Source organism: Nothobranchius furzeri, chromosome 17 (assembly GCF_043380555.1).
Source record: "Nothobranchius furzeri strain GRZ-AD chromosome 17, NfurGRZ-RIMD1, whole genome shotgun sequence".
NCBI lineage: Eukaryota > Metazoa > Chordata > Actinopteri > Cyprinodontiformes > Nothobranchiidae > Nothobranchius > Nothobranchius furzeri.
In genome coordinates, this window is record NC_091757.1 from 40997031 (window position 1) to 41019867 (window position 22837).

Here is a 22837-nt window from a genome sequence, read left to right on the forward strand (position 1 = left end):
TGCTATATAATGAAAATTTGAGTCGAGTCGAGTCGAGAATCAGCCAGGATCAGAACTGAGGGACTTTTTTCATTTTTTATAAATACAGGGAATTGTATTGGACCAGTGTGCACAGGGGTGGGTCCATGTTTCTTTTTCTCTTTTTTAACAGGACAAGCAAAAGGAAACAAAACGTTTGACCTGGATCTTTGTATCATTGATTGCCAAGATGGATAAATAAATGGTCACAATGCAACACTCAAGAGCTTTGGTCATTGGACGTCTTTTGCCTGTGTACAAAATATCCTAATATAATACTTCAGTGCAGCAGATCTTGAGAAGTTTTTTGAGGACTTTTGAATGAATGGACGTTTGGTTGGTTTGGGTGGACAAACAAAGAAATTGCCACAACACACGTTATATCATGATATTGCTCTAATGTTATTTTAAATGGGTGGCAGCTCAACATTTCCATAGTACCACCCCCCCCCCCCCCCCCCCCCCCGAAAACGTTTACTCTTTTCTTTATCAAGGAATATCAGAATCTTGCAAATAATATGTTACTTTATAACCCTCCCACTGTCTTTATTGGTGACTCTGCAAGGAAAATTGACCATTGAGCAGGATTGATGTTTTTTTCCTTGGGGTCCACGCGGCAGGGGTGAGGTGATGCTCACTCTTCACCCCTGCTACGTGGACCCAAGGGATAAACCATCAACCCTGTTCAATGGTCAACTTTCCTCGCGGGGTCACACCCATTAAGACTATGGGAGGGTTACATTTCCTCCCCTTTATTTATGCATTTTTTTTATTCAGTTTAATCTAATTTTTATATCTATTTTTTCTCAATGTATGTCTTATTTATTGGATGCAAATATAAAACTACACCAGTTAAATGTTATTTGTGTGGCTAAATTAGACTGAGCCTGAGTTTTTAATACTTGAACAAAGAATTTTTTTACATTGATTTTGATTTAGAAAAAAACGAATAAGTAAAAAAAATTACTGACGCCACGATAAAATCTGAGTCCAAGTTAGCTCATGTCAGATGTGGTTTGTTCCCACCATCATCAGCAAGCCCCATGATGCAAATTTAAAGAAATTTTGCAGAAAATCAGACTTCTCCAACTTTCCATCCCAACAACCAGACCACAGTCTGTCAGACTCTGCCCCCACCTGTCCATCACCATCACACTCAGCACCGGGCCTCCACAAGGATGTGTTCTGAGCCACCTATTGTTTACACTCTACACATCCGACTGCTCCCCGCACCGTCCCTCTAACACCATCTTAAAGTTCGCTGACGACACTACCGTGGTTGGACTTATCTCAAGGGGGGATGAGTCGGACTACAGGGATGAGGTCAGCAGACTGACTAAACGGTGCTCAGTAAACAACCTTCAACTGAACATCACAAAAACTAAAGAACTTGTACTGGACTTCAGGAAAGGTAGAGCAGACCCAGCCCCACTTTACATCCACGGGAACTGTGTGGAGAGGGTACACTCCCTGAGGTTTCTAGGAGTGCAGATATCCGATGACCTCTCCTGGACTGCAAATACCACGGTGGTGGTAAAAAAGGCCCAGCAGCGTCTCCACTTCCTGAGAGTGCCCAGGAGGAACTACTTGGAGGAGAGGCTGTTGGTGACATTTTACAGAGCCACCATAGAGAGCGTCCTAACATACGGCATAACAACATGGTATGCAGGGTGCTCAGCTGCACACAGAAAGGTGCTGCAGAGGGTCATCAAGCCCAGAAGACCATTGGCTGCTCTCTGCTGAGCCTGGAGGACATTGCAAACTCTCGGTACCTCAGCAGAGCTGGCAACATCATCAAGGACTACTCCCACCCCAGCAACCATCTTTTTGAACTGCTACCGTCAGGTCGAACATAGAGGTCACACGAAACTAGGACAAACAGATTGAGGGATAGCTTCTTTCCCAGGACAATCACCATTGTAAATAAATACAAGGAGAATTAGAGAGGAACTGTGTACATATACACTGATCTTGTGCAATAACAAATGATACACCATATATTGTTACTATATTTATTCGGCTGCTTTTCTACACCCTTTGACTGTGTTTTTATATTTTTTTATATTTATGTTCATTTTTGCACCAGTGGGAGTGGCACTCCAATTTCATTGTACTTTGTACAGTGACAATAAAAGGCTATTCTATTCTATTCTATTCTATTCTAACAGTCAGCCAACAGACTAAGCAGATGCCTCACAAGCTGCAAAATAAATAATTGATCATCACAAAACAGCAGAAGCCTTTCAGAGGACAGCAAATCCTTTTCAGGGAGCTCAGTATGTTATATAATTATGATAAAGTGGTTAGCTGGGATGGTGGAGGTCAGCTGAGATCCATAAAATTAGTAAAAATATCTGAGAGTAATGCTCACATAAACCGATCAAAGCTGCTGTTTGACCGTTCAGACTAGTCTTAGGTGTGTTCTTGCTGTGTCTTTGTAAATCCATGCTTTCGTTTTTTTTTAATCAGCGTCAGCCTGAAGAAGCCGGCAGCTGTCGGCGAAACCGTAGCTACAAACAGGTAAACAAAACTGTTTCTGTGTTTAAAAAAGAACGAAAGCATGGGTTCAGACTAGTTCTCGGTTACCAGCAGAAATATGACCAAAGGTTTTCCACTCCATGTTCTGCTAAAACATAAAAAAATAAAATAGAGGATTTTGTGAAGGTGAGCTTAGAGTGGGAAGAATGCTGCAGATTTTTGTAAAGACAGAAACAGCTTCCAGAAGTGGATTGATCAAGACTTGCTGCCATGTTGCCGAGTTGCAAGAACCATTTCGCTAAGAGGACATATTGGATTGATGAAATACATTTTTGGAAGTTGTGCTGTGTTGCATTGAGTTAAGTTCTGTTCTGTTCCCTTATGTTGTGTTTTGTTCTGTTATGTTGCTCTATTTGTTACATTGTGTTGTGTTGTCTTCTGTTCTGTTCTGTTGCGTTGTGTTTTTTTGTGTGGAGATAACCTGAAGTTATCTGGGAAATGTAGAAATTGGAGTTGTTAAGAACATAAACTTCCTCCTGATTGAGCTTTATTCTAATTAGAATTCAGGCAGATTTTTCCATGAGAACTTCTGCCTGATCGTCCCAAAAGATGTCCATCTGTCTGCTGTATACTGCAGGTAATACATGACTTCTGGACCAAAAAACAAAAGCAATCCACTAGTTTTAAAATGTATCATGATCATGGTTTTCTTAAGCAAAGAATATCAAAGTAACCTGATATTTTTATGCAGCAACAAGATGGAGATTAAAATTATATCAAGCAGAGAACAAAGCATCAGTACTGAATGTAATGGTGTCTTTTTTATTTTAGACTGTCATAAAGTCACTGCTAAGAGCAGGGGCAGAGCTGACAATAGGGAGCATCTGAGCACAAAAGTGTATACAATTACTGCTGAGCATAAATAATTGTCTCTTTTAACTATAAAAAACCATTTCTATCCATAACTTGAACAATATTACTTGTTTAAAACCATCAAGAAACTCAAATGAATAAAATTTGACAAAAACATTTTCATGAAGTTGTAAAAAACCCTTGATACTAAAATATAAAGTACTCTATTGATTTTTGCTCTGAGCTGACAACACGGGTGAGTGATTGAGAACATTGTTCTCTTCAGATCTTTTTCTTACGAACCTATAAAAGTTATGTTCTTCTGCCCTTGCAGGTGCCAACGCTTCAGCTCCAGACCAGCTGAGTTTGGCTCTGGCGTGGAATCGAGTGGACATCGCCCGCAGTCAGATATTCATCTACGGACAACAGTGGCCTGTAAGAAACTAACAAAACAAATATGTCTAAATTTAGAAATCTGTAATAATTAAGCTAGCCTTTTACTGATGAGAAGTCATTCTGTTTTTAAAAACCGCTTCAAGGTGGAGCAAATGCAAGTAAACACTTTCCAACAATCCACCCATCCTGTGTCCTCCTGTCCTTGTGCATCAGGTTGGTTCCCTGGAACAGGCGATGCTTGATGCCTTAGTTTTGGATAGAGTGGACTTTGTGAAGTTGCTGATCGAAAATGGAGTCAGCATGCATCGTTTCCTCACGCTTTCCAGACTGGAGGAGCTCTACAACACGGTAATGACAACCCCACCTGTATTTTTTCCTCTACACTCATGCTGCAACATTTACTGTTCTTGTTCTGTTTAACAGCGACATGGACCATCAAACACGCTGTACCACCTTGTCAGAGATGTGAAAAAGGTATTCCCATCATGCCGTGCTGCTAGTTTAGTAGCTGCTCAGGAACACAGGATGCAGATTGTGTATACTGAAGAGGACATGTTTGACTAAAGAGAGTTTGTGTTGCTTTTTTGTGGCGTGTGTATGTCCTTCTGTGTGCTTTTGTTTGTGTGTGAACATTTAGGTAGCTCTAGAAGGTGTTAAAAGCATATAGACGCCAGCTTTTCTCTTTCAGCTGGATTTGTGCACTGCATTGTCTGTGTAGAGCTTTGCACGAACCCTTTTCATGGCTCAGTATGACTCTCTCTCTCTATCTCGCTCTACAACACACACCACCATGAGAAAGAAACACTACATTTATCTGTCATAGATTCACAGAATTTGAGGGTTACGATTCCCAGAGAAGCATATCATGGCACATAAAGGTGTTCATAAATGAATATTTTAATAATTTCATGCAGTTTTCTGAGTTATTAAAGAAGATACATGCACACACTTTTTTGTTGTTGCAGAAACACAAAAACTAGACATCAGACACTAACCCACCAGACTTGCTTTAGTGCATGGTGTAACATTACCATCATCCTTTTGCAGAGCTATTTTTTTAACTGCAGCAGTGTGGCTAGTGTTTGTGTGTCATTGTTCTATCAGTGTGGTGCTAATTAGATCTAACCGCTATCCCTCGGGAGGAGTCTTCATGTCATCGCCATTTTCTTTTCTATCTCATTATTCCCTTAGGAGTGTCTTCTTGTACCATCAGCAGCTGCTTTTCTCCTTTTTCTTCTCCCTTTTCTTTTTTATTCTGAGTCAGAGAGCAGGTTTTATGGTCATTTTAGGTGGAAGACCCACATTGTACAATGGCTTTTGAGTGACCTAGTCCCTTTTAGTATATTGCTTCAAAAGCAAGGTAAGAAGTAGGAGGACGACTTGTTGACCATGGCTGCTGTGGCTGCAGAAACAGACTGCACTGCAGAGAGAATTTACTTTGTGGGTTTTAGGTTAAGGATTGGTCTCAGTGCAGCTTGATGAGCCAAGAAATCTACTGGGAACTTATTGATTACACCTATGACGGAGATTGCTTTGAAAGTCAGCTTTTGAGATTACTGTGATTTTTGTGGAGGCAATTTTAATGAACCCACAGGCATGGAACTTGAACATAAAAATAAACAAAACATTTGTTCTAAGCTGCTGCTGTTATTGAGGTCAGGAGGCCTAGAAGGAAAGACCAGAACTTTATTATTATTATTTTTAAATAAAAACCTGTTACACTTTTAGCTTTCAATGAATTTTTATGCTGAGTTTAAAGGCGCAATATTCATTCTTGGAAAAAGCCATTAAAGCAAGCTACATTTGAACAAAATAAAAAAAAAATTATTCTAAAGTTCCAACCCCTTTCTTTAGGCTTCTTCCTCAGTCACTGAATCTGATGGCTGCATAATATGGTACAACACCACCTTGTGACACAGACACACAAGGGCAAACCGACACTGCTCTACTCCAAACCAAATCTCCTCCTACTCTGTTATTTTTCATCTATAGTGCGGGGTATTTTTACAGTGAAAAGCAATACTAAAGTGGGACAAAGTTGCTGTTTACAATCTGTGAGCCTGCTGGGATGTCAAGCCTGCACCAGCTAACACTGCAGCGCCGTAATCTGTAATTCAACACCAGCAGGCAAAAAGCTCCAGAGTTGTTTAAAGAAATGAAGGCATAAAATGGGAGCACCCCTGAAATTTTTTCTTGCAACCTAAGATGCTACGGCATCTTTTGTTTAATTGGGTGAAGGAGGCTAAAGATTTATACTTCTCCGTGAACTCCGCAATGAAGAGTGTCGCAAAGATTTTCACAGCGTTGCAAAGCAATTCCCTGCCAGGACAACAGAGGGCGTAGCGCTGTTCGATGGTATCCTGCCACCCTAACGCTCATGTATCCGACCCACGATAGTGTACTTTCTAATGTGTTTATATATTTCAGAGACTTTATAACACGGACAAATTTGTCTTTCGTTCTCCTCCACCTCTGCTAACACCTTTGTTAATAAGTCCTGCCTGCTCAATGATCTAATTCTCTCTAAAAAACTGGATTTTCTGTTTCTGACTGAAGTTTGGCAGCAAACATCTGATTACTCTGGTCTGATTGAACTTTGCCCGAATGGTTATTCTTTTCTTAGCCAGCCCCAGGGTTCTGGTCGTGGGGGAGGCCTAGCTGTTGTTCTCAGAGACCATCTCCCATGTAGCTCTACAACCTCTGGTCACTTTGCTGCCTTTGAACTGCAGCTGATTAAAGTCGGGCGTAAGGACCCGTTCTACTGTGCTGTGGTCTATCGTCCACCTGGTCCAAACAGTTCTTTCCTTCAAGAGTTTAGTTACTTTCTATCCTCCACTGTGAAGCTGTCCAGACTGGTGATTGTTGGTGATTTTAACATCCACATTGATGATCCCTCTGATGATCACTTTGCCATGAATTTCTCCAGCCTTATGGACTCCTTCAGCTTTACCCAGCATGTTTATGGCCCCACACACACCAGGGGGCACACTCTGGACCTTGTTTTTACCCTGGGTCTAAACGCTGACAGTGTTTGTCCGGAGGACGTTTATATTTCAGATCACCATTGCATTTTCTTTAACTTGTCAGTTTCTGCGTCCTCACCTCCTGCTCGCCGTATGGTTAGTTCTCGTTTTCTTAATGAGAGCACAGCTAGCAATTTTTTTGCTGCTTTTGATCCGCCCTGTTCTTCTGATAACGACCCAGATTCATTAACTTTTTAGTTTAATGAGCACTGCCTCTCCATTCTGGACAACATCTGTCCTGTCAGAACCAGATCAGTTCCTGCAGTGAACCCTACTCCCTGGTTTAATGACAGCCTCCGCAACCTAAAGTGCCAATGCAGGAATTTTAGCTGAATTTTAGTTGAAAACTCACTTGTTCAAGCTGGCTTTTGTATGACCTTCTTCACCACTCTCTTTTTATTCTGCTCTCCCCACCTATTCCACCTTCCTCAGGATCCACTGATTTCCCTCTTTCCTACTCAATTCTCTCTTTCTTAACATTTGGTTTTTTAATCGAAACTGTCTATTTTTTGCTCATTTTAAATATATTTTAACCATTTTCTAAATTATTTTTTATATTTTTACATTTTTTGTTTTTGTGAAGCGCCTCATGATTTTTATCTTGAGAGGCGCTATATAAATGATATTTTCTTCTTCTTCTTCTTCTTCTTCTTCTTCTTCTTCTTCTTCTTCTTCGTGTCTTCCTGCGGTCGCCAACTCTAAACCCACAGTTCCTGTCATTTCCGTCCATGTTTGCTCAGTATTTTGCACTCCTTCACTCACGGGTGAATACATTTTAAAGTTTTCAGACTTTTTCCGTGATACGTTCTTTAATCAGTTCTGTGTCTGCTGCAAAATGTACTTTTTAACGAAGCTACAGCGGTGCTGGTGATGAATGTACAGGAAGCGGCATCCTGACCAATCACAAGCTTACGGTCGCCGTCACTTTTGACGGATGTTTAAAAATTTGGACATTTCTGTGAGTCAGTCAGAGAGCCCATGCGCTGACGCATATGGTGTTGCATGTCTCTGCACTGACGCAGACAGAGAAGTTTAAATCAGGCTTAACATTGAAAAATTAGCTGAAGCTAAAAAAAAAAAAACATAGACCCACCCCAGCTACGAACTCTGATGGTGAATTAAGAAAATGTGCTGGCGGTTCATTACACCAGGCTGCAATATAACAGCACCGTGCATGCACACCAGTGCCGTTCGTACCCCTCCCGATGGTTGACAATCAGACCGAGGGGTGAGGGGCGTTGGTTTGGGGGCCACAAAGAGGGGGCCCGCGGGCCGTCTATTAAATACCGATGCTCTAAACAGAACATGTTGAACAAATTCTTAAATGAGATTTGCAAGCAGAACAGGACTTTTTGTCCATGACACTCTGCAGCTAAGCTTCTCTTACTGTTCAACAGCAGCTGTGAGAACACGTGCTTCGTGCACTGAGCGTGGTAAGTGCAACGGGTGGCGGACGTTCAGAGGAGTACTTTGATGGATAGGTTATAAGCCAGTGATGGAGCTAGTGGCCCAGCCCTGGATTGGAGGAGGTATTTTCGGGATTGTACGTTTTAAGGGAATTAAACTTTGTTGTATTTTGACATAACATTTGATGTATTGCTTGCAATTGGTATGAAGATTATTTCAAGCAATATGGCTAAAAATATTCTAAAATCTCAAAGTCTACCTTAAAAGAAACTTTCATCATGGACAGATATTTTTTGACAGCCCTGTTTATGTGTTGATATAAGACATTTAAAAGAAAATATACTGGCAAGTAGATCTCATCCAGGAGATTTTTGCTTTTTTTCAAAACATTTGGTCTCTTCTGAAACTGAGCCTATAAAGCAGGGCTATTCAATTCCAGGCCTCATGGGCATTCAGCACGTTTTTTTTTTTTTTGCTTTTAACCCTGCTTCAACACACCTGATTTCAATCAGCAGCTGATTAGCAGGCTTCTGCAGAGCCTGGTGAGCTGCTGCAGGTGATTCAACCACTGAATCAAGCGTTGGACCAGAGAAACCACTAAAATCTGCTGAATACCAGCCCTTGAGGTCTGGATTTGAATAGCCCTGCTACAAAGGAACTACAGACAGGAAGTGCACGGTTTTCTATAGTTGTTGATATATTAGTTACTTTATGTTGAAGCTCAGTGTCTTGCTGCCACCCCACCAACTATATAAAAATGAACTGTATCGCTTCACATAACCAAAAGTTTACTTCACAAACACTATAATTTTTTTATTGTTGTAATTAATTTCTGACAATTTGGGTCTGTTAGAAAATGTTTTAAACAGCTGCCTGAAATTGTTACTGCATCTGGGTTTGACTAGTGATGCCTTTTCTTTTCAAAGGAACTTGTGATGATAACGACCAAAATTAGTCCAATATTTGATCAAAAGGTTTTCTACTGAAACCATGGGGAACCCATGCAGCTGCAAGGTTTAACTTACTGTAAATTTGATCTGTTCAGAAACAGAAGCTGCAGTCTGTCATTGATTTTGAAGGGGAAAGATGAGTGAACAGGAACGCTCTAAATGATGAATTTGATGCATTACCAATAGTTTTTATACTTTGTGTAAAGAACAATGGTGTTATGATTTAACTGTGGCAATAACAAGTCTTGTTCAAGTACCAAATTTAACACTTTCTGTTGTTCATTCGGCATTATTAGTGAAAAGCAACATGTTGGACTGAATGGATTACTAGGAAACTGCGTTTGAGTTGTTTTAAAGAAGCCAGTTAACCTGTGCCCGTGCCTTAACAGGAACATGGGGACCAGGACATTTCCTGCAGGGCTTAAAGTTGAGGTTAGAAGCACGAGACAGAGCAATGAGTATTGACAGACTTTTAGGCCTCACATGAAAGAACATGTGTTCCAATAACGACTCTCCCCTCAAGCATTAGTAGCCGTCTATCGCTCCATGCTACTGCTGCTCTTTCCCAGGCTAATGAGTCATTTCCATCACTCTCATCTTCTCTCTTCAAGTCAATATTGAACTTTATAGAATCTCATTATTTCCCTGAATGAATATTATGACAAGTCATTGGATTTCTCACATCTGCTGTAATTATCCTCAGACATAAGTTAAATTCAAACAGCACTTATAAATCTCTTGCTCTTCAGCTCCTCTAATCTTTAGTGTTTGAAAGAATCCTACTACACAAAGCTCTATTTGCTGAGTTTATTGTTTGGAATTTGTTACAACAATCAAGTAGCTATAGCTAACTCACAACCTGTAGTTTCTCAATTTTAACCAAACGTCCTAAGTTTTAAAGAGTTCAAAATATACCCCTAATCTGCTGCACATTTGTAATAAAAGACTGGCTTCAATGAAAGACTGGAAGAGAGATCCTGCCCAAGAGTTTCTTTGTTCTTCATTTCCCCCCTGCTCTTGCTTACCGTGCGTTTTACTCACTGACATTGTGTGTTCTTTCCAAGCGAGAATATCCAGGGTTCAGTTGGATCTACTTCAAGGTGAATCCAATAATCACGTTTTCTTTTGTAGCCAAAAACAATTTGTGATGTGCGTGTGTCTGACCATGTGTGGTTCATTTGTTCTCTTGTTTTCCCTTTTTGTTTGTTTTAATAACTTGGTGTGGGGTTGTTGCCTGTAAACGCTCTCTGGTTTGTAGGGAAACCTGCCCCCGGACTACCGCATCAGTCTCATTGACATAGGACTGGTCATTGAATACCTCATGGGTGGGGCGTATCGATGCAACTACACCAGGAAGCGATTCAGAACTCTGTACCACAACCTGTTTGGACCCAAACGGGTGAGTAAAAGATCCCCACCTTCATTACCATCCTGCATTTTAATCAGTGTCGGGATCCACGTTGCTAAGGGAAGGAACCGCATTTAATGAGCTTTGAGATCAAATTTGTCCTGTAGGTGCATAATGGCAGATAAGATGAGAAAATATATATTTTTGGTAATCGAATTTAAATCAGGAGCTGTTCTCCTTAAGATGCACCTTGTTCTGCTGATCCAAATCATTTAAGCCTAAACCAGCACATTTCCAGATGTGTTGTGTGAAAATTGTCAGAAAGAAAATGGCTGGTGCAATCTGCAGCAAGAAAGAAGAAAGAGCTTTAATGATTTAAATCAGATAAAGTTTATAATGGTACAAAAGATATTTTCAAACTAATCTGTAGCTTTGTGTAAAACTGGGATTTGAAATGATAGAGTGCTTCTGCTTGAGTAACAGGGTAACTGCCAGTATCCAAACATAAATTAAAGTTGTGATTCACTCGTTTAATCAATACATCTGCAGTGTTTTCTAGTAGGAATGAATGCTTTGTAAAGCCCTGGTGCACCTGTTTCAGGATCTAGACGATTGCCAGATCAGAGGAGAGCTTCGGACGGCAGGATCCGGAGTCCTGCTTCCTGATATTTGAACATCCCACCTCTGATTGACTAACAGAAACATGACTCTACCACTGACTCCATTTATTTTGCAACATTAATGTTTCTTCTTTACAAATAGCACAAGCGCGGAGGACTTCTGCTGTGTGGTGGAGTTGATAATGCTAACAGTTAGCTCCTACTAGCCGAGCTGTTCTCTGCTGTTTCCTGTATCCCAAACCAACAACAACCGTCGCCTGTTGCGAGTTAAGACGGTTGAGTCCAGGAACAATAAGTGACAGTGTGACGTAGATCTGTCGACATTTTTCTGATCCATAAATTTTCTTTCAGAAGCTAAAGCAGGAGATAGGTGTAGGAGACTATGAAAACTTAGAGTGACCAATTATAATCAGAAATAATAGTAAAAAAATGTTTTTGCAGCGAATCACACCTTTAAAGTTTACATTTGTGTGGTCAGGTGAGTTTTACAATAACGACACGTTTAAGAAAACTCAATCTAAAAGTCGAGGGTTTTACTGCTGAGTTCTTGAGCTTGAGAGCAGTTTCTGATGCCGGGGAAATTATTATGTGGGACTGAGTTGTCGCTCATTACCAGAGGTCAAACATGAAAACCTTGTTTTCAACCTTGATGCAACAAATCGTGCCTCAGTGGTACTAGCTCTTCATCGGGTGCCGATTAGACTCTGAGAAAACGAGCACTCCATTACAGAAACTCCTCTCAATAATCTCCACAATCAAGCCAAGTGGAGTCAGTGATAACTGAAGTCATACTACGTCACACACACACACACACACACACACACACACACACACACACACACACACACACACACACACACACACACAAACACACACACACACACACACACACACACACACACACACACACACACAAACAGCACAATACAGTGTTCTGTTGCTCGCTCTGCCTGGATAACTCACACACCGCCGCAGGTGTGATAAAAATAGAAATATGCACAGGTGTTCAGAACAGTTTATTACATTTCATTTGTGCTTTTATTTTACAGTGTAAACGTTTAAATGAGGCAGTTATATCAGTTATCGAGATTAAAACACAGAAATGTGACTTTGAAAGAACTCGCAGTTGGGACACAGATGGCGCTTCAGTCACAAAGTGACACCGACAGGTGTTTCATTACAGCTTAAAGTGACACCTGTATTTAAACTAATAAGGAGTAAGTAGGATTGGACATGTTGGTCATTGGTGCACATTTAATAGCTAAGGTTAATATTTGAGAAAAAAAATGAACTAAATCAGCTCTTTCAGGTGACTTTACTCTGTTCTGTACCGTAAATGATCAGTCTGACAATGCCACCCAACCACAGAAACTATTAGAGGGGTATTACAGCTCCGTTGTAAGACAAAAGCTGCTCATTACATAGACAAGTGCACAGTTGGCAGTTCAGTGGTGCAAAGAAAACATATGCAGTGATCCACGGAGACAGAAGAGCTACAGATGGACAGCTGGGTGAGCACATGAGAGAACTGTACAGGTCCAGATCCTCTGATCTCTACAGTGAAGGGTGTTGACTTAGTTTCAGTTCATCCGTCACCTTTAAGGGTCACTGCAAATCAAAACACAGCTGTTATGAGCTATCGTTTTTATTAAACAATGAAACATTTTATCCAAATGGGGTTGACATCAGTATGTCAGTGCTATGAAGATGTATGTGCTATGGCTTTTTGATCGGCTGCAGGTTTATGGTAGCCTGGCAAGCCAGACTAAATAAATATATTATTTATTATTTATAAATATATTATTTAGTCTGGCAACGCTCCATTGACAGCTCTCAGTCATGGGGCGGGTTCTACTTCTACCGTTGTCTTTCAAACGATCTCCGCATGCTACTGGACAATGAACAACGTGACATGCTCACCGCAACAGATCTCGGTAAACGAGGCGGTCCGCTGTTGAAAAAGGCAAAAATCCATCATTTTTTCTAAAAAAATAACTTAAATATGTCTATCTGCTCCTGATTCTAATAAAGCCCAAGTCCAAATAGTCCAAAATTGATTGAAAAGCCGTTTCAAACGAGCTGTCTCCATCTTGTTCCACTATTTTGCATCATCCTGCCTGCCAGACAAGCAGAGGGCCCTGATTGACCCACAAAGCGGATAAAGCGCTGTGATTGGTTCACAAAGCAGATAGAGCCCCATGATTGGCCCACCATTATGGACCAATCACAGCTCTGTGTGTTTGAAACCCCTCTAGAGAGCTGTGATGGGCCAGCCAGAATGCTGCTGGGGCTGTAGAGGTTCCAACGGAGTGTTCCTAGACCAAACTTTGCAAAGCAAGAATTTGGTCAGTTCACTAGACTAGGTTTATGGGAGATGTGATCATAAAAACACAAAATGCATGAATGGTTTGAGTAAGAACTCATTGTCAGCATTAAGTCCCGCCCATCCTCAGTGTGTTTGGCTCCATACGAGTGTCCCTGGTTTCCAAACCTGTTTGTGGTGAACACGAAAAATAAGTTTGCAATCTGCAGTTTTTTTACACAATCTGATTTTGTTGGTGTCTAAAAGTCACCATTTTTAGTACAAGATGAGAGTCAGCTCCTCTAAATTTGAGGTCATGGTTGTTGACCAGAAAAAGGGTGCAATGGTCCCCATAATGAAGTCTCTGCTTTGGTCTTTTGTGGTGAAGAAGGAATTTAGCTGTAAGGACAATGCTCAAAATTTACAGGTGCACCCTGACCAAAGGTCCAAAGATTTGGATTATGACCTAAAAGAACAAGATTCTGGATATGAGTGGCTAAAATGAGCTTCCACAGTAGTACTGCCGGTCTCAGTTGTAGATGTGTGCCCCCATGGGAGCAGCTTGGAGGAAAGCCACTGCTCTTCTACACTGAAATAAGTCAGGTGAGGTGGTTCAAGCGTCTGGCTGGATGCTTCCTGCACACCTTCCTCTGTTGGTTTGGACACTTTGGAGGGATTTTGATTCATCTTAGGCCTCGGAATGCCTTGGAATCCTGGAGGAGTTGTGAATGTCCCTTCATGGACCTGTTGGATGCATGTTTTGCTAAAATTGTTACATCTGTTTTATAGGGATCAACATACATGCCTTGGAAGCACCCAAACATTACAAGCTCTTACATCTGTCCATTCAGTTAAAGATCATATTTGCATTTCATGGCTGCACTGTGGTGCAGTGGCTAGCACTGTTACCTTGCAGCAAGAAGCTCCAGGGTTCAAATTCCAACCAGGGGCCTTGTTGCATGGAGTTTGCAGATTCTCCCTGTGCGTGCGTGGGTTCTCTTCAGGTGCTCCAATGTCCTCCCACAGTGCATATGATTTCAAAAATCTGTAAAACCCCACAATGAAAGCTGTATCACAGCTTATTACTTTAAGACGGGGCTATTCATTTTCGGGTCTCGAGGGCCGGTATCCAGCACGTTTTAGTGGTTTCTCTGCTCCAACACACTAGATTCAGTGGTTGAGTCACCTGTGCAGCAGCTCGTCAGGCTCTGCAAAGCCTGGTTATCACCTGCTGGTTAAAATTGTGTGTATTGAAGCAGGGTTAAAACTAAAATGCACTGGATACAAGCCCTCAAGGCCTGGAATTGAATGGCCCTGCTTTAAGACATTTACCTCTTTATCAAGATTTTTACTTTCCTCATACTCTTCCTCATTTGTCCAATCCCTCACTTGTCTTCTGCTCTCTAGTGCAAGATCTAAACTCTGCAGGTAGCATGTGCCAATTTTATAGTGACTAGATAATAAACTATATTAGACTTTAGTATGATTTTACTATTGTCCTACGGACAATTCAAATTACTAAACAAGCTTTAATTTTCTGTACTATTACTTCATGCATCCGGCATTAAAAAGTTAGTACCAATAATGATTTATTTATTGTTCCATGAATATGTTTTTCCCTGCTGTTGTGCTTGTTGGCATATTTGAAAAAGACAAAGCGAAAACAATCAATCGGCTGCAGAGACGTGGATAATGTGTGGCGAAAAAGCAGAACAGAGACTTGGCAAAGCCCGATACAGTCAGTTCCAGTTTCACTGCCATTTTCCACAAGAACTAAATGTGCGACACACACACACACACACACACACACACACACACACAAACTGATGTTAAGTAACAACAAAGCTTTGAAATAGATGTGGTTATCAGAATTCCCACAGGAGACTTGGGTTATTTTTATCGCCGGGATGATAGCTCATGAATGCATAATTCATACATGTCCTGCTTTTTGACAGCAACACAGCACTTGGGCAAACACGCAAGTTCTCTTAGCTTTCGTACATGCAGGTATAAGAGCTCACTGATTTGCTGTATTGTTAATCACATGCAAGAAACTGTTTCTCCTTCTAAATAATTTGTTAAACTGAGTTTTTTGTTTGTGTTAATGAATACTTATAACCTCCTACTAGTGAGTTTACACAGGTCTTTGAGTCTGTGCTTGTATTAAAATGCATTAAACAAAGGTTTCTTCTATTTGTGTTGTTTTTAGCCCAAAGCCCTGAAACTGCTGGGAATGGAGGTGAGTCTTGATCCCATCAAAGTTGTTATTCAGCTACTCCTTCACAATTCCTCTCCCTGATCCCTCTAGCCCCGTCACCTGTGTGATGTTCTGAGTGAATAGCTGGTAACAACAAGGTAGTCACCTGTGTGATGTGTGCCTTTCAAGTCCGATTCACTTCTGGGCCAGCTGAAGTCCTCTAGTCGTGAAAACGTCAACATCCTTTTCTTTTTTTCAATATATATAATTCTAGAAACAATAACAACATCCAAACACCAACCTTCTGGTAAAACAATTTTAGTTTTTATACTGATTCCCATCAGGACGACATGCCAATCCGCAGAGGCCGCCAGAAGACGACGCGTAAACGAGAAGAAGAGGTGGACATTGATTTGGACGACCCGGAGATAAACCACTTCCCTTTCCCCTTCCATGAGCTGATGGTGTGGGCTGTGCTCATGAAACGTCAGAAGATGGCGCTGTTCTTTTGGCAGCATGGTGAGGAAGCCATGGCCAAGGCCTTGGTGGCGTGTAAGCTGTGTAAGGCCATGGCTCACGAAGCATCTGAGAACGACATGGTGGACGACATCTCGCAAGAACTCAACCACAACTCTAGGTAGGTAACACACACACACACACACACACACACACACACACACACACATGTTTGTGTGCTTGACAGGATTAACTAACACTGGGAGAAATAAACTCCCTCCAGCTTTGAAATCAAAATTTGCTGCAGCTTGGATGACCAAAAACGGGTAAAGACCAATCATATTTCTCCCACTGGTACCTCCAAACAATTGGTGGTCATTATACAACTTTTTTTTTTCATTTGACAAAAAGTTAAGAGGACTAAAATGCTTAATTTAAATAAATATTCATTGAACAACACTTTGGAGGATGCAGACACTTTGGCGTCACTTCCCTGGTGAGGTCCAACCAGGAGGAGGCCTAAAGGAAGACCCAGGACATGTTGCTCATCTGACCAGGGAATGCCTTGGGATTCTCCAGGAGGAGCTGGCCCAAGTGGCTGGGGAGAGGGACGTCTCCTCTCCACAACAGATTTAGATTCAAACTCTGATAATGAAAACTAACAGATTGCATCAAATTTTCATTTCAACACGATTCCCCATCCTTAGCAAGCAAGCACTGAGTGATAGTGGAAAGAAAATCTTCTTTTGTTAAAGTGACAGTGTGTATTTCCCCTGGCGATATGGGGCAGCAGATACCTAAATCATTGCAAGCAGGCATTATTTTTGTGTTCAAATTAGACCTTACCAATGGATGGCCATTAGGTTGAAAAATCCTTGGGAGTGCAACCTCCAGCAAAAAAACAAGCACATCAGATTTCCTTTCATAACTGGCAACAAGCGAACAGGTAAATGTGTAAAACAACAACGTTTATTTTTGGTGAAAGTTTTGTAACCATTTGTTACACATCAGTAAACGCATTTTGTCTTCACAGGTTTCCATAAAAGGAAATTTTTATCCAATATGGCATTGCCCAGAGACTTAGACCCGCTCCCATGTATTTTAGAATAGATTTTTATGGTTATATGTTAGGAAACAGCCAACATTTTTCAACAACTGGGCACCTTTTAATTAATTTACAACAACATTTCGATTGACATTTGAGATTAATGGTAAAAACCACACATTATCACTTTAACAGAAATAAATCTAGCAGAACTAAGATGGACGACCATCTGTCCAGCTGGGGTTTGAAAGCTGCAAATATAAACAGCTCCTAAATGAATGAATGATTAATGAGAGTTTTAGCAGTGAATCTTGACATGAATGTCTGCCCCCACACTACGGTATATATAGTCTCTCTCACACACACACACACACACACACACACACACACACACACACACACACACACACTGACATATCTTATTATGCAGCAAGTTGGCCTGTTTCGACTGAACTCCTATGGGATTTAAGGAACCTGTTCATAACTCGCACACATCATCGTTAGTTAACGAGAGGAAGGTGATGAAAGAGAAGAAGATGCCGGCTACAGCAACACTGTGAATTAGAAGGGAAACATTCGAGGCTACCTCCTCTAATATGCATGCAATTTAAAAAGAAAAACTTTTTTAGACCAGAGATATTTATAGTTCAACTTCCCACGTGGCACCCTTTAGAGAACTCTTAATGACTAGCCTTTTTTTCCCAAACAACACATAATCTGGAGTATTTGGAAAGGTATTTGTCCTTGTTTATGTGCATGTGTGTAAAAGCTCAAAGGATAATCATGTGAATTCTAATGTGCAGATGTGGGATTATATAATGTGGATACTTGCAGTCTCATGTTCTGTAGGGAGCTCTCATTTCTAAGATGTTTTCACACAAGCTTAGTAAAGAGTGTTGCAATTTCTACCAGTTATGTAAGACCGCCTCATGCAAGTTATTTGAAAAGTCTTTCAAAGAAACAGGAAGTTGTTCATCTGTTCGTAGAACTCAGATGAACTGTGGGATATGTGGTGCACCTGCGACATTGAGAGTCTTTGTTTTGGAAATCTTTTAAGTCGTCCCATCATATTTATGTCTTCTCCCACAATCTGAAATTAGAATAAAAAGGAAACGTTATTTATGTTAACAGGAAGTTGTACTATTAAAATGTTCATGCAAGAAATGATGTTTTTGACTTTGACCTTTCTGAAGATTTTAATTGTATTATAATAAGTTTTATATTCCTATTTAACCACATTTTAACTCCAATTCAAAGGAATATACAGAAATGTCAGTGTGCACGAATACATTTATACATAATAAATATGTTAGATGGCCAGTGCTGTCTTGAGTGATTTAATTTTGATATTTCAAAAATTTCAAATTTCAAAAATTGTTAAGACTCTGTATATGTTCTGCTTATATTTTGACAGAGAGTTTGGCCAGCTGGCTGTGGAGCTCCTAGATCAGTCATATAAACAGGATGAGCAGATGGCGATGAAACTTCTGACATATGAGCTGAAAAACTGGAGCAACGCCACCTGCCTGCAGCTGGCGGTAGCAGCAAAACATCGAGATTTCATCGCTCACACCTGCAGTCAGATGCTGCTGACCGACATGTGGATGGGACGCTTGCGCATGCGCAAAAACTCAGGCCTCAAGGTAGCATGATAAGAGCAGATGTTCAGAATGATGTGATTTCAGCCTTTTGTGTTGGAGATTTGTGTTTTATTTTATTGCCTAAATCTCATTCAGTGCTTGATGAAAGTTGGGCTGAAACGTGAGAATAATCCAAATTCATCCTAAACATTTACTTTATGTGTAATATGGAAAAACTTGGGCATGTGAACAGCATTATTTGTTTGTTTATTTTTCTATAAAATGTGGAATGAATTAACATGCCCCATTAGATGTAGAGCCATATTTACAGTGGTGCTACAAAGGGGTGGCCAGGAGGGGTCATGGCCATCCCTACCGCCCTCTGATGATCCCAGGGGAAACCACTCTCTAAATTAATCTCATTTGCACAATCCTTTTATTACTCTTCTTTAATTAGGATAAATGTTAAAGCCAATAGATAAATTAATTTTATTAAAATTTTAATAAACTATTCATTTAAGATTGTCGAAACTCAGATTCAGGAGAAGCAATGTAGATTTTGTCCTGGCCGTGGCACACTGGACCAGCTCTATACCTTTAGGGGGGTCTAGGAAGGTGCGTGGGAGTTTGCCCAACCAATCTACATGTGTTTTGTGGATTTTGAGAAGATGTTTGACCTCATCCCTCGGAGGGCACTGTGGAGGGTACTTCGAGAGTACAGGGTACCAGGCCTACTGATATGGGCTGTTAGGTCCCTGCATGACTGGTGTAAGAGCTTGGTCCACAAGTTCAGTCATCCGGGAGGGGCTTGGAGTAGATTTGCTGCTCCTCCATGTCAAGCCTGTTGATGTAGCTTGGGCATCTGATAAATAGGCCTCCTGGCCAGTGACCGCCTTGGGGTTCCCCCGGAAGAGTTGGCCCAAGTGGTTGGGGAGAGGGAAGTCTGGGGATTCTTGACTTAGGCTGCTGCCCCCACTACCCACCTCCGGATAAGCGGAAGAGAATGAATGGATGGATGGATGGATATTCATTTAATAAATCATAATGTAAATATATACACTGCCCAGTCTAAAAAAGTCACCACCAAAAAGGTCATACACTCAAAATTTTTGTTGGACCGCTTTTAGCTTTGATTACAGCACACATTTGCTATGACATTGTTTTTATACGCTTCTGCAATGTCACCAGATTTATCTCCATCCAGTGTTGCATTAATGTTTCACCAAGATCTTGCATTGATGATGGTAGAGTCTGACTGCTGCACAAAGCCTTCTCCAACGCATCCCAAAGATTCTCAATGGGATTAAAGTCAGGACTCTGTGGTGGCCAATCCATATGTAAAAATGATGTCTCATGCTCCCTGAACCACTCTTTCACTATTTGAGCCCGATGAATCCTGGTATTGTCATCCTGGAATACACCCGTGGCATCAGGGACGAAAACATCCATTGATCAAATAAGCTGGTCATTCAGTATCAGGCAGTCAGCTGACCTCATTCTTGGAGCATTTCCTGTTGCTGAACCTAGACCTGACCAACTGCAGCAACCCCAGATCACAGCACTGCCCCCACAGGCTTGTACAGTAGGCGCTAGGCATGATGGGTGCATCAATTCATCTGCCTCTCTTCTTACCCTGATGCACCATCACTCTGGAACAGGGTCGATTTGGACTCATCAGACCAGTTTTTAATAAGGTGTTGGGCAGTTCTTAACCCAGTTTTAGTTGTTCCTGCAATTTCCTTAGATGTTTTCTCTCCTTGATGCATGCTGATCTGACCCTTCTCAAACAGACTAACATCTTTTCCACGACCATCAGATGTGTATTTCCACATGCTTGTTTTAGAAATGAGAAGCAACTTGTTGCACCAATTGGGTTAAATAACTTGTTGCCAACAGTAATTATCCAATAGAAGTCTTGTACCTAATTAGTTTAATTGAATCCAGATGGCAACTTGTTTTGGCCAGACAGTGTATGTATTTCACTGAGACTTACGTACCTATTTCCCAAAAAAGTATAAGTTCCAATTGTTTTTTGTTTTTGTTGAAACCACAATAAGCAAATTGAACTTTTAAAATCCTAAAACAAAACAATAGGAAACACTAACAGAGAATCTGAGGTAAATGCGTTGGATGCATAGGCCTAATGTTTAATTTTTGTTGTTGTTGTTTTGGTAATAAAAAGGGAATGATTGAGCGATGCACTGCACAACAGGCTAAACTCTCCCAAAAGTACTACGTGGACCAATTTGGTGTGCCAATTCCCAACCTAAAATTTGCACTGGCCCCATCTTACTAAAAATGCAGAATTTAAATGTCACTATAAAATCATCTTCTAATCATTTGCGTTAACATTTTTTTAAATGTGTCAGACATTTTTTTCCCTCCTAAATCTATTTTCTAACATTTCTTCTGCTTCACACATGATAGTTGTATTGTTTCTAAAGCATACATCTTGGTCTGAGAATATGGACATTTTTGCCTAATTTGCAAACCCAGATGTACTTTATTGTAAAGCAAAACCTCTAAATAATTTGTAATAATTCAAAAATCAATGTTGCAGTAACAGTGTTTCCCACCAGACAGCACAGACAGGTTTAACATTCATCTGAAATACCTCAAAACTCTAATCATGCTGATAATTATCATATGAGAACAACTTCTATTTTATTGTTTAAAACTTTAAAACTTTTAACAATGTCTAAAACCATGGCTAATGGATAATTATTATAAAATGTATTTAAAATTGTGACAAGCTTCTGTTAAATGTGTATAAGCCACTTGAGTCAGAGGGAGAAAGACTTGAACTTTATTATGAAAACATGAATGTGACAGTTTGCCTTGAAGATATCACATTAATTATAATGTAATGGACAGCCCTTCGCGTCAAGAAGACATGTTTCATTAAGGAGCGGCGGTTGAGGCTTGAGTGATGTGTGCTCATGTGGCTTTCCCAGATGTCTGGTGGTACGGTGACAGAGGGCGGCTGCTCACACCACAAAGGTTGGAGCTATTTTTAATCACGTGTTGCTTGAGGATTTGCTGGAGGTTGCGTTCACACTCAGTCATCCTGCTAAATGAGGCAGGATGGAGGAGCCTGACTGATGTAGAGCGGGAAAGACTTTCAGTGCAGTAAATATCTTGGTTATTTTTTGGGGGGGTTTTTTGCTCGAGGGAAGGAGAGAGGAAGAGTGTGGTTCTAAGACAAATTCACTAGAGCAGAAGGAAAAGGAAGCAGAAATCAGTGGAACAAACAAGATCCGGGGCCTCTGGGAGTTTATGATCAAATATCAATATCAAAACAGTGAGCTATTATTTTACACTGATACAGTTAAAAGTGGCCATTCTAAAACAGCTTGCTACATGTGGTCGTAGGAGGGTGTGAATGAACTGTATGGGCCATGGGACTGTATTTATTTCTGTACCTTTCATGCTTTAAAGAGGAAGTTCACAGAGAAGCTTTATTTTACAATTTTTTTTAAATAACATGAACGCTCAACATGAGAATGACCTTCTACCCTTTTATTCCTGCATTAGCCAATAAAGGAAAACAAATGGCCACAAAGATCTACGTCACGCTGAAAATGTGCACTCACTTTATTGTGCCTAAATGTTGCGTTTAGTTGTTATTAGACATTTTGTTGTTTTAAATGTTTATGTCGATGTGTTACGTCCCCGACAGGTGTTGAAAAAATTTGAAGGATGGGGGTAACATAAGAACTGGCGGAGGAGTTTAAAATGGGTTTATCTGTAACAAAAAGGTATTAAAACACAAGCAAACAGATCTCTCTAAAAAGGTTAACCTTACACAGCCAAATTTTCAACTATAAAACACCTGGTTAAAACTTATATTAGAAGTTTAACCGAGCAGAAAGTGTTTTAAAAGCCCAAAGTTTTAAAAGTCCCAAACAATTTACTGATTAAAACACCTGGTAAAAGCTTATTTTAAAAGCTTTACCACACGAAGGTGTTTAAAAACCAAAGTCAGTTAAATTGCACCAAATACAATTAACCTTTAAAAAACTTATTAGCAAGATTTAAAAACATCCCCAGGTTAAAACTCAAACGAATGCAACCAAAAAAGGGGTTAAAACCAAACACAACCCAGGAGGACAGCAGAACCCCTGCACTGCTGCTTCTCAGACTGCTGAAGGCACAGCCCTTTTAT

General features: G+C 40.5%; 1 protein-coding gene across 11 annotated transcripts in view; it reads left to right on the forward strand.

Moving 5' to 3' along the window:
- The window catches only part of trpm3 (transient receptor potential cation channel, subfamily M, member 3), a 200829-nt gene that overhangs the window by 154035 nt on the left and 23957 nt on the right, over positions 1-22837 (forward strand). For 6 of the 11 annotated variants that reach the window (XM_054731422.2, XM_054731423.2, XM_054731430.2 and 3 more), the window contains exons 10-16: positions 3683-3783; positions 3958-4092; positions 4168-4218; positions 10383-10523; positions 15604-15633; positions 15936-16228; positions 18507-18735. In XM_054731422.2, coding sequence (XP_054587397.1) covers positions 3683-3783; positions 3958-4092; positions 4168-4218; positions 10383-10523; positions 15604-15633; positions 15936-16228; positions 18507-18735 — 980 coding nt within the window. Of the gene's footprint in view, positions 1-3682; positions 3784-3957; positions 4093-4167; positions 4219-10188; positions 10225-10382; positions 10524-15603; positions 15634-15935; positions 16229-18506; positions 18736-22837 lie in introns of all 11 variants that reach the window. The other 5 variants (XM_054731421.2, XM_054731428.2, XM_054731424.2 and 2 more) reach the window with 1 other exon arrangement.